At 37.1% G+C, this 11,660-nt stretch overlaps 1 protein-coding gene across 1 annotated transcript; it reads left to right on the forward strand.

Annotated features, from left to right (window-relative positions):
* Positions 1 to 4,758: 4,758 nt before the first annotated feature.
* On the forward strand, positions 4,759 to 5,859 carry LOC105775327 (uncharacterized). The gene has a single exon (XM_012597848.2). It carries the CDS (start codon positions 4,759 to 4,761, stop codon positions 5,857 to 5,859), a length of 1,101 nt encoding a protein of 366 aa, XP_012453302.2.
* The last annotated feature ends 5,801 nt before the right edge of the window (positions 5,860 to 11,660 follow it).

Consider the following 11,660-nt stretch of genomic DNA (forward strand, 5'->3'; position numbering starts at 1 on the left):
GAATAGTTACCAAAATAAGTACATGGGAGAATTGTCCTCTACCTTGTATTTCTTTTACATTTACATTTTTTACGAAGGAATCAGGTTCGCTTAATAGGTCTAGATTGGGTAGATTATCTGATGACTATGTGGGGTAGATTTACCATAGTTTTTCCTCTGTTTATATTTGTTGTGATCACTGACCAATGTTATTTGTCTTTATTTTATTTCTCATCATGCATCATAGGCATCTTATTAGGAAGGTGTTGGTTAGAGATTGGTTGCCAAAAGCAAGTTTTTGATGGAGGAGTCAATTATGCAAGTAACCGAGAAAAATGTTGTAGTCCGAGACCGGTCTTTGAAAACTCAAAAAGCAAAGGAGGATAATTTAAAGGAACGATATATTTCCAATCTTCCCAGGGATGTGACTTCGAATGCTTGTCAGAATAACCTCGAAGACTTGACTAGAATATGGAAACAATGAGACTCAGACACTAAGGGCATCTTCACTGAAAAGTATGGAGATATAGCTCACTTGATCCCAATCAATGTAGACAAGTAGTTGATTCAAACCATGGTTCAATTCTGGGACCTAGCCTGTCAGTGTTTCACTTTCAATCAGGAGGACATGACTCCGACCATACAGGAGTACTCCACCCTACTTCGCATTGACAACGTACAACTGTAAGAATTGTAAATAGTGCAATTATCGGATGAAACAGAAGCTCTCAGTTGCCAGTCCCCTCCAAGTCAAAAATCAAGCATGCTGGAGTTCCTAGAATGTGTAAAGAAATAAGGAGATATGGCTAGGAAATTTGTGTAACTGTTAAATCAGAGATCGCGAAACGTTTTGTAATGGACTCTTTTGATTAATGGAACGCCAAAGTATGGGGCTATCTTGAAATCAACACCCATTTTTGCATATTTACGGATGACTAATATTTATTGGTCATTTATTCATCCATTCCTTCATTCATGCATTGCATGTACATATCACCCTAACCATTCAGTAAGGCTAGAACCGTATAATCCACAATTGCGATACTACAAGTATGGAATCATGTCATTCTTATAGGGCGAGTCTAAAAGCTAGAGCTATGGATGCTGAACTCAACGAAGGAATTGAAAGGATGGAAAGGATCCAAAGAGAGTTGTAAGAGCAGTTGGCCAAGTCACAGCAAGAGGTGAGAGATTTGATGGTAAGATCTCGAGAGGAATCGCTCGAGCAAATGGATCAAATGGCCAAAATGATAGAGATTATGACAGCTTTGGTCAAAGGAAAGGGACCCATGCAGAGCCCTGACATCATGGAGCCTCAGTCAAGAGCTAATAATGATCAGGATCAACTCTATCCCCCAGGATTCAATCCATCTCACGCCTATGCAATGCAAAGAGGATATCTGCAAGGGGAAGCTACAGTCCTAGAGCAACGTCCTACACCACCTACTCATCTAAGGCAAGGGATATTCGTATCGAATCCCGGGGCTAATCCTGCAGGTCCAATTGTTTCAAATCTGAACGATCTGGTAGAAATAGCAAGGTTAAAAATGGAGGATCATGATGCTCAAGATAAGTATAGGATCCTGGAAGAAAGGCTCAAGGCAATAGAAGCTATTAAAGTCTTCTCTGCGTTGAGTGCCAAAGAGCTCAGTTTGGTGCCCGATTTGGTACTACCCCCGAAGTTTAAGACGCCAGATTTTGAAAAATATGATGGGATGATATGTCCAAAGGCGCATCTTATCATGTTTTCCGAAAGATGATTGGCTATGTGAATGACGATAAATTATTGATACATTGTTTCCAAGATAGTTTGGTCGGATCGGCTCTTCGATGGTATAATCAGCTCAGTAGAGAAAAGATTTGATCTTGGAAGGACTTAGCATTAGCATTTTGTGAGCAATACAAGCATGTATCAGATATGGTACCTGATCGATTAACTCTGCAGATAATGGAAAAGAAGCCGACAGCGACCTTCAAACAATATGTACAAAGATGGAGGGATTTCTCGGCTCAAGTAGAACCCCCATTAACTAAAATAGAGATAACAATCCTCTTCATCAACACTTTAAATGTGCCATTTTACGATAAGTTGGTAGGAAATGCCACGAAAGACTTTGTAGACATTGTAATATCCGAGGAGCTTATAAAAAACGCCATCAAGAGTGGAAGGATGGAAGGCCTTGAGAGTTCAAAAAAGGAAGTACCCGTAAAGAAAAAGGAGGCCGAAATCCATATAGTCGGAACTGGGAGCCACTATACCTCTAATCCGTACCCAACCCAACCACGACCTCGTTATCGCCTGCCTTCAAACTTCTACTTTCCTCCCCAAGGTCCTTACTGTCAAACACCTCTTTCTTACCCTGTTTACGCCATGAATAACCAAAGACTGTTCACCATGTTCCCACCAAACACCATGCCTATACAAAGCCAACCAAAAAATGTACAAAAACCAGTGAAAGCCAATTATGAAAAACTTGAGTTCACCCTAATTCCCGTGTCATACGGACAATTGTACCCGAAATTATTAGAGAAGAAATTAATATCCCCACATTATATGACACCCCTGAAGCCCCCATACCTAAAATGGTATGATCCTAACGCTAGTTGTATGTATCACGTTGGAAATCAAGGGCATTTTACAGAAAATTACATTGCCTTCAAAATGAGGGTTTAAGATTTTATCAATGCGAGCATTCTACGATTTTATAATGTTAGTAATGTGGCTAGAAATCCTTTTCCTAACCATACTGATGGAAATGTGAATGCGGTGACAAATGATGATGAATGGCGAGCCAAAAACTGTGTTGCCAAAGTAAGCACACCTTTGCGGAAGGTATGGGAGACGATGGTTGACAAAGGTCTTCAGAACATTAGTATAAATGTTGTTGATAGCGATGGTGATACAATTAAGGATGTTTCAATGATACACCCTTGTCCTCCAAGATATGTGTTGAGCAATTGGACTGCTATGGACTTTCTTGTAGTTTCTAAGTGCTCTCCAAAGTAATGCCCAATGTTACTTCTCCATTTTTTTTGTTTCCTTAAATAGTGGGATTCATTTTATAAGAGCTTATGTTTGCTCTTTATCATTTCAATAAACATTAATGAAGATGCATTTTGTCATGGTCTTTTCATTTCCATTAGCTTTATAATTATTTCCTCTTCTCATAGCCTTTCCCTACATGTATCTCATATCATTCCATAACATTGTGTTTGTTGATTCCAATACTTTGATGCTCCTCTATAGTTTTTTTTCCATTCACCTTTCAGGTGTTCAGATATCAATGGCATGAACAATCCCGTTACAAGTCCTGAAATAGATTTTGAGAGGGCTGTTTGTTTAGGAGAATTCGAAGTCGAGACAAATGCTGAAGATTGTGTCTCATCTCCTGACTTACTGAGAATGATAGAATAAGAAGAGAAACATATTCTATTCCATCAAGAATATGTTGAGATAGTCAACTTGGGAAATGAAAAAAAGAAACAAGAAGTAAAGATTGAGACTTCCATTTCAGAGAGCACCATACAAAATTTGATTCCCTTGCTCCATGAGTATAAAGATGTATTTGCATGTTCTTATCAGGACATACCAGGGTTGAACGAGGATGTAATGGTCTATAAGACCCCACTGAAACCAAAATGCAAATCCATTCAACAGAAGCTAAGAAGAATGTGACCGAAAATGCGGTTAAAGATAAAAGAAGAAGTCAAGAAACAATTTGATGTTGGCTTCCATCAAGTCTTTAAATATCCAAAATGGGTAGCTAACATAGTCCCAGTACCGAAGAAAGAAGGAAAGGTACGAATGTGCTTAGATTATCGCGATTTGAATCGAGCAAGCCCAAAGTATAATTTTCTTTGCCACACATCGATACGTTGGTGGATAACACAACAAAACATTCGTTGTTTTCTTTCATGGATGATTTCTCTGGCTACAATAAGATAAAAATGGCTCCTAAAGATATGGAGAAAACCACATTCGTGACAATGTAAGGAACATTCTGTTATAAAGTGATGCCATTCGAACTGAAGAACGCTAGGGCAACATATAAGAGAGCCATGGAGATGCTATTCCATGACATGATGCACAAAGAAATAGAAGTTTATGTAGATGATATGATTGCCAAATTCTGGGAAGAAAAAGAGCATGTTGGGAATATTAAAAAGCTGTTCGAAAGATTAAGAAAGTTCCAGTTGAAGCTTAACCCAGCCAAATGAACGTTTGGAGCTACCTCGGGGAAGTTGCTAGGTTTCATTGTCAGCGAGAGAGGTATTGAGGTTGATCCAGATAAGATAAAATCCATACAAGAATTCCCACCTCCGTGCACACAAAAAGAAGTCAGAGGATTTTTAGGAAGGTTGAATTACATTGCTCAGTTCATTGCTCAACTCACCAACCAGTGTGATCCAATTTTTCGACTCCTTCGAAAACATAATCCGGGAGAATGGAACGATGAGTGCCAAGTGGCCTTCGACAAGATAAAATAGTATTTGTCTAATCCTCCGGTACTAGTACCACCAACCCTTGGAAAACCTTTAATATTGTATCTGACTGTGTTTGAAAACTCAATGGGTTGTGTACTGGGGCAACATGATGAGTCGGGGAAAAGAGAAAATGTGATTTACTACCTCAGCAAAAAGTTCACGGAGTATGAAGTAAAATACCCGTCAATTGAAAAATTTTGTTGTGCTTTGGTCTGGGTAGTTCGAAGGCTCAGACAATATATTTTGTATCATACGACATGGTTAATTTTAAAGCTAGACCCACTAAAGTACATGATGGAATCACTTGCACTCTCAGGAAGAATGGCACGACGACAGATCCTGTTGTTTGAGTATGACATCGCGTATATGAGCCAAAAGTCAATAAAAAGAAGTGCGATAGCTGACTTCTTGGCAAGTCAAGCAATGGAAGAATATGATCCTTTGAGATTTGATTTCCCGGATGGAGACTTGATGTGCATTTCCGAAGAAGAGGGTGAACCATCAAAAGAAAAACCATGGAAGATGAGTTTTGATGGTGCATCAAACGTATTGGGGCTTGGGATAGAAGCAGTCTTAGTGTCACTGGAATGGAACCATTACCCACTCACTGCCAGATTGAATTTCTTCTGTACAAATAATATAGTGCAATATGAAGCTTGTATAATGGAACTTCGTGCAGCTATTGAACGAAAAATGAGAATCTTAGAGGTGTACAGGGATTCAATATTGGTGATTTATCAAATTCGTGGAGATTGGGAAGTGATAGATTCAAAATTAGTCAAATATCTCAATTTCATTGCGGAACTAGTCAAAGAATTCAAAGAAGTGACTTTCAACTACTTCCCACGAGAAGAAAACAAATTGGCAGACGCCCTGACCATCTTAGCTTCAATGTTCAAAGCAAACAGGGAAAATGAGATAATGCCTCTCAAAATTAGCATATATGAGGTCCCCGCACATTGTTTTAGTATTGAGAATGAGTCAGATGGACGACCATGGTTCCATGATATCTTGGAGTATATCAAGAATCAAAAGTATCCTGAGCAAGCAAATGAGAATGACAAAAGAACAATTAGGAGAATGGCGGTTGGATTTGTTCTTAATAGGGATATCCTATACAAAAGAGGAAAAGATCAAATGCTCCTAAGATCCGTAGATGCTGTTGAAGCTAGAAGAATACTTGAAGATGTCCATGAAGGAATTTGTGGAACGTATGCCAATGGTTTCATTATGACTAGGCAGATTATGAAACTTGGTTACTATTGGCTGACGATGGAAAGGGATTGCATTAGTTACACACGGAAGTGTCACAAGTGTCAAATTTACGGCGATAAAATTCACGCAGCTCCTTTGCCCCTTCATGTCATGACTTCTTCGTGGCCTTTTTCTATGTGAGGCATGGATGTTATAGGGCCAATTTCCCCGAAGGTTTCTAATGGACACCGATCCATCTTTGTAGTTATAGATTACTTCACAAAATGGGTAGAAGCCGCTTCGTTTGCTAATGTAACGAAGACTGCAGTCTGCAAGTTACCTAAAAGGATTATTTCAGATAATGCTTTAAATTTGAACAACAAGATGATGAAAGAAGTGTGTGAGCAATTTCAGATAAAGCATCATAATTCCTCACCCTATCACCTGAAAATGAACGGAGCAGTAGAAGCGACTAACAAAAACATTAAGAGGATTATTGGGAAGATGATTGAGACATATAAAGATTGGCACGATAAGCTACCATTCGCTTTGTATGCATACTGCACCTCTGTACGAACATCTACTGGAGCAACTCATTTCTCCCTAGTCTACGGGATAGAGGTCGTTCTGCCTATCGAAGTGAAGATCCCATCCCTACGCGTCTTGATGGAGTCAAAATTAGAAGAATCGGAGTGGGTTAGAGCTCGATATGATCAACTAAACCTTATTGAAGGGAAATGCTTGAAGGCAATTTGTCATGGACGGATGTACCAGAAGAGAATGATCACGGCCCATGATAAAAAGGTGGGCCAAGAGAATTTCACGAAGGGGAACTTGTACTAAGAAAGATCCTCCCTATACAAAAAAGACTTTCGAGGAAAATGGTCACCAAATTGGGAAGGACCATACGTTGTAAAAAAGGCATTCTCAGGAGGGGCTCTGATTCTCACTGAGATGGATGGGAAAGAATTACCTAATCCAGTGAACTCAGATGCTGTGAAGAAATATTATGCCTAAAAAAAAGAGTCAAAATGAAAACCCGAAAAGGGTGTCTTGATAAAAAAATCAAGATCAAAACCCAAAAAGGGCATCCTGAAAAACAAAAAAGATTAGGATGAAAACCCGAAAGGGCGTCCTAATGAAGCGGGTTCGGACTTAAAGAGCAAGACGACTTGAACAGGAGTCGAATGGTGAAGTTACAATATTTGAGGCATTCTCAGAAGCTCAAAATCTTCTATACAGGAAGTTATGCTCGAAAAGATCCTTGATGAAGAAACGTGGAAAAGCTTATGCGTTAGATATCTAGAGCATTTGTCGCCATTTAATTCGCTTTCCTTTCTTTATGACGCTTTTTTTATTGAACTATTCCTTGTCAATTTTCTTTATTTGTTTCTTTTGAAATAAATATGAAAGTGAGGTATTTCTTTCGTACCTATTTTGCCATTGTCAAGCATTTCATGTTTGGTTCATTTAAATGATAAATAGTAAGATGACATACTCTAAACAAAAGGAATGTTGAGTATTACTGGGATGAGAATTTGATAAGTACAAGGCCCTGAAGCAAGAACAAAGTTCAACAGGGGGCAAGAAGGTGATATACGAAGAAATATGGGTTACTTGCAAAACTTGAGCATGAGTACAAAACCTGAGAGAAAAGTCAAGGATTGAGGCAATGAATGCAGGCCCTCACGAAAATAAAAAATGGGGCACATGACAAACATCCTAGGGTGCATGGCATGATCATGTAGGCATAAAAACATTTAGGAGAAACACGTGCATATCATAATAACATCATACATGATATATACAGGTATTCCAGTAGAGGAAGAGATTTTGGTGGCAGCTGAACTGAATCGATGCAAAAGCAGGCTTTTGAGTTTTACCTGATAATCTTTTTTGAAATTCTGGTTTTCTCAAAACCATTTCTTTTTATGTTTTTCAAAAATCAACTCATAATGCAAGAGGTGAGTTGAGCCTCGGGTCACACGCCGAGGTATTTTTCAATTTCTATTTTTTTTCAAAACTCAACTCATAATGCGAGAGGTGAGTTGAGCCTCGGATCGCACGCTGAGGTATTTTTTAATTTCTATTTTTCAAAAATCAACTCATAATGCGAGAGATCAGTTGAGCCTCGGGTCACACGTCGAACTATTTTTCAATTTCTATTTTTTTTAAAACTCAACTCATAATGCCAGAGGTGAGTTGAGCCACGAGTCACACGCTGATGTATTTTTCAATTTATGTTTTTCAAAAAAATCAACACATAATGCGAGAGGTGAGTTGAGACTAGGGTCACACGCTAAGGTATTTTTCAATTTCTATATTTTTCAAAAATCAACTTATAATACGAGAGGTGAGTTGAGCCTAGGGTCACACGCTGAGGTATTTTTCAATTTCTGTTTTTTTCAAAAATCAACTCATAATGCGAGAGGTGAGTTGAGCCTTGGGTCGCACGCTGAGGTATTTTTCAATTTATGTTTTTCAAAAAAATCAACTCATAATGCGAGAGGTGAGTTAAGCCTCGGGTCGCACGCCGAGGTATTTTTCAATTTATGTTTTTTCAAAAAAAATCAACTCATAATGCGAGATGTGAGTTGAGCCTCGAGTTACACGTCGAGGTATTTTTGAATTTATGTTTTTCAAAAATATCAGCTCATAATGCGAGAGGTGAGTTATGCCTCGGGTCGCACGTTGAGGTATTTTTCAATTTCTGTTTTTCAAAAATTAACTCATAATGCGAGAGGTGAGTTGAGCCTCGGGCACATGCCGAGGTATTTTTCAATTTCCATTTTTTCAAAAATCAACTCATAATATGATAGGTGAGTTGAGCCTCGGGCAAATGCCGAGGTATTTTTCAATTTATGTTTTTCAAAAAAATCAACTCATAATCCGAGAGGTGAGTTGAGCCTCGGGTCGCGCGCTGAGGATTTTCAATTTCTGTTCTTCAAAGATCAACTCATAATCCGAGAGGTGAGTTGAGCTTTGGGTCGCGCGCTGAGGTATTTTTAATTTCTGTTTTTCAAAGATCAACTCATAATCTGAGAGGTGAGTTGAGCTTCGGGTCGTACCCTGAGCTATTTTTGATTTCTGTTTTTCAAAAAAAAATTTAGACAATCGAACAAAATTCAGTGCTTTTAAGCCTTTACTCTATCCTTGTTTCACAGCGATGAGCAAAGAGGAGCAATTGTAATCATTGAATTTTGTCCGGGTCAAATTTTATTTTTTTATAATTACATTTTGACCCCTAAATTTTCCTAAAATTAGTTTTAACCCTTAAACTTTCCTAAAATTGCATTTTGACCTTGAAACTTTCCTAAAATTACATTTTAACCCTTAAACTTCTTAAAACTACATTTTAACCATAAATTTTCCAAAAATTACACTTTGGCACCAAAGTTTTGCTGCATTTGCTATCTGGTCCTTCTGGCAGCCACCAGCGCGATTTGCGCACATGCCCTCATCAATTTCCAGCGCCCGGCCTAGGGTATGGCCTCCCTCTTCCCTAGCTACCTGCCACTTGCAAAAAGAAACAGAAAAATCAAGTATAAAAGAGGGTTTAGAGGAAGAAAAAAAGGGAGGAACAATCAAGAAAAAAACGCAAAAAAAGCACAAAAAGGGAGGAGAAAATAGGAGAAAAGAAAAGGGGAAAGAATAAGAAAGGAAGAAGAAAAAGGACGGCGACGTGAAAGAGACAACGACGTGAAGGATACGGCTACGCAAACTAGGGCTAGGAGAAAGAAGAAGAAGGAAGGGAAAAAAGAAGAAGGAAAGAAAAAGAAAAAATAAAAACAGAAAGAAAAAAATAAAAAAATAAAAATATCACAGTCGGTTTGACCCGACCCAACCACCCAAAGAACACCCAACAGAGAGCAGCAAAGACAAGAGGCCCACAATGCAGAAACCTAATAGCAGCCCAATCAAGAAGTACCAACAAAAAAAAAAAGAAGAATAAAAAATAAAAAATAATAGCAGGCCCAGCAGCAGAGGCCTGACCCAGTCCAACAAGCCCAAACTAGCAAGCCAAGACTGCCCAACAAAGACAAAGAAAGCAAAGACTTGGCCCAACAACTAGCAACCCATCACCAATGACCCAAAGAACAGCAGGCGTGACCCAAAGAAAGAAAAAAAAAAAGAAAAAAAATAGAAAATGGAAAAAGAGCCCGAGTCGTGTAACCCATTCGATCAAGCCCATATTTTTGAGCTTTTCGGTAATTTCTTTTTTTACCCACTTTTAATTTAATTCATGTATTTTGATGACATCTCATTTTAATATTATTGGCATTTCTAACATTTTTTTATTTGTGAAATATTATTATGTTTATTTTATTTACAATTTTTAAATTTAAATAATTTCAATAAATAAGGCAACGAATCGATTTAACATTAAGCTGTTGATTTCATCACTATGTTGGGTGAATATCATCGGTTCGTGTTAAATACGAGATGCATTTTTTTAAATCAAAAAATTCAAAAATTCTCGGGTTTTAAAATAAAATGTTTATTTTTGTGGTTATTTGTAAATTATCAAAATTTCACTTTTAAAATATATATAATACGATAATATGTAATTTATCAAAATTCTCGTTTTTTTTAAAAAAAAAGAAAAAAATTTGGATCACGGTTAAATATTAAATTGAACTTGTATTTTGAAAATTAAGACAATGCACGTTTAACGAGATATCAATTTCGGGCGTCACGAGGGTGCTAATACTTTCCTCGTGCGTAACTGACTCCCGAACCTTAATATTCTCTGGATTTTGACGTGGACCTAAAATTGACTCTTTTTTTTAGAAAATTTTAAATATAAGTCTTCTTTTAAAAAGAGAATTTATTAGGTGTCCGATCACACCTAGAAAAAAGATCGGTGACGATTCCCTTTTTAAAATAATAATAAAATTGAGACTCTGTTTTCAAATTTTCGAAAATCGAATCGACTAGAGCCCGTGCAAATTTTTAGGTCACTACAAAGCCAATGACTATTTGCGTTTTGCACTGACCAGAATAGTCCACTAAGCACTAAGTAATGTATAGGAAGAAACTCAATTTCTATAAAGAATTTATGCAATAACTATTTATATAATAATCTAATAATATTAGAAAATGAGGAAGGATAGAAAGAACTTTTAGAACTTGTTGGTGTGATTTTCAAATGAAATCTCATTCCTATTTATAGAAATTTTCATGTCTCTTCATAGAGGCATCTTTCAATAGTTGTCTTTATGAATAAATAAATAATAATAACAATAATTATTCATTTAATTTTATAACCATTCAAATAATATTGTTTGAATAGTTATAATTCTTTTCAAAATCAAATGATATAACTTTGGACCAATGACCAAAAGATTTATCTTTTAATTAATTACACCCATTCATTTATAATTATTGAAATACTATACATATTTGAAAATGTTCCAACTCAAAACTGCAATTAAGGCAGATCTTCCAATCAGGCAATAATACAAAAGACATAAAAGGTTTTACAATAATAAGAAAATTTCCACTGAATAATACTCTCTTTTTTTTTTGTCGGACAAGAAAATTAGAGAAGAGAGAATCTTTCCACAGCTCCAAAAATAGCCGCTGATATAGGTCTTGACTATCCCTGGAAAAAATAGTAAATAACATATACAATCAAATAAAAATGAGAAAAAGGAAATAAATGGATGAAAAACCCAATCGATACCCACCGCAAAGAGCAAGAGAAGTGATCCATCGCCATTGGTTTTAGCAAGCCAAGTGGAGGAGTTTAACTGCTTCCTAATTTGGAATGGATTTCCTAGTAATGAATTTTAGCCAAGTTTAAGAAATGGGTCTGGGCTGTCGAGGCTTTTATCTTTTTCACTTTCTTCTCGGCTTCCTGTTTGGGATCATCATTACAACACTCATTACATATTATATAAAGAAGAAAGTGGGGAAAGAAGGGAAGAACCAAAGAAAACGAGCTAAGGGTTTGACTTGGTCTTTAAAACATGAAAAATCTCATGTCGCTTGATTCTTCT

The sequence above is a fragment of the Gossypium raimondii genome, chromosome 10 (assembly GCF_025698545.1).
Source record: "Gossypium raimondii isolate GPD5lz chromosome 10, ASM2569854v1, whole genome shotgun sequence".
NCBI classification, from domain to species: Eukaryota; Viridiplantae; Streptophyta; class Magnoliopsida; order Malvales; family Malvaceae; genus Gossypium; species Gossypium raimondii.

What these genes read in the sequence shown, in the direction of transcription:
- LOC105775327 (XM_012597848.2), top strand. Translation starts at nt 4,759, where the DNA reads ATGGAATCACTTGCACTCTCAGGAAGAATGGCACGACGACAGATCCTG.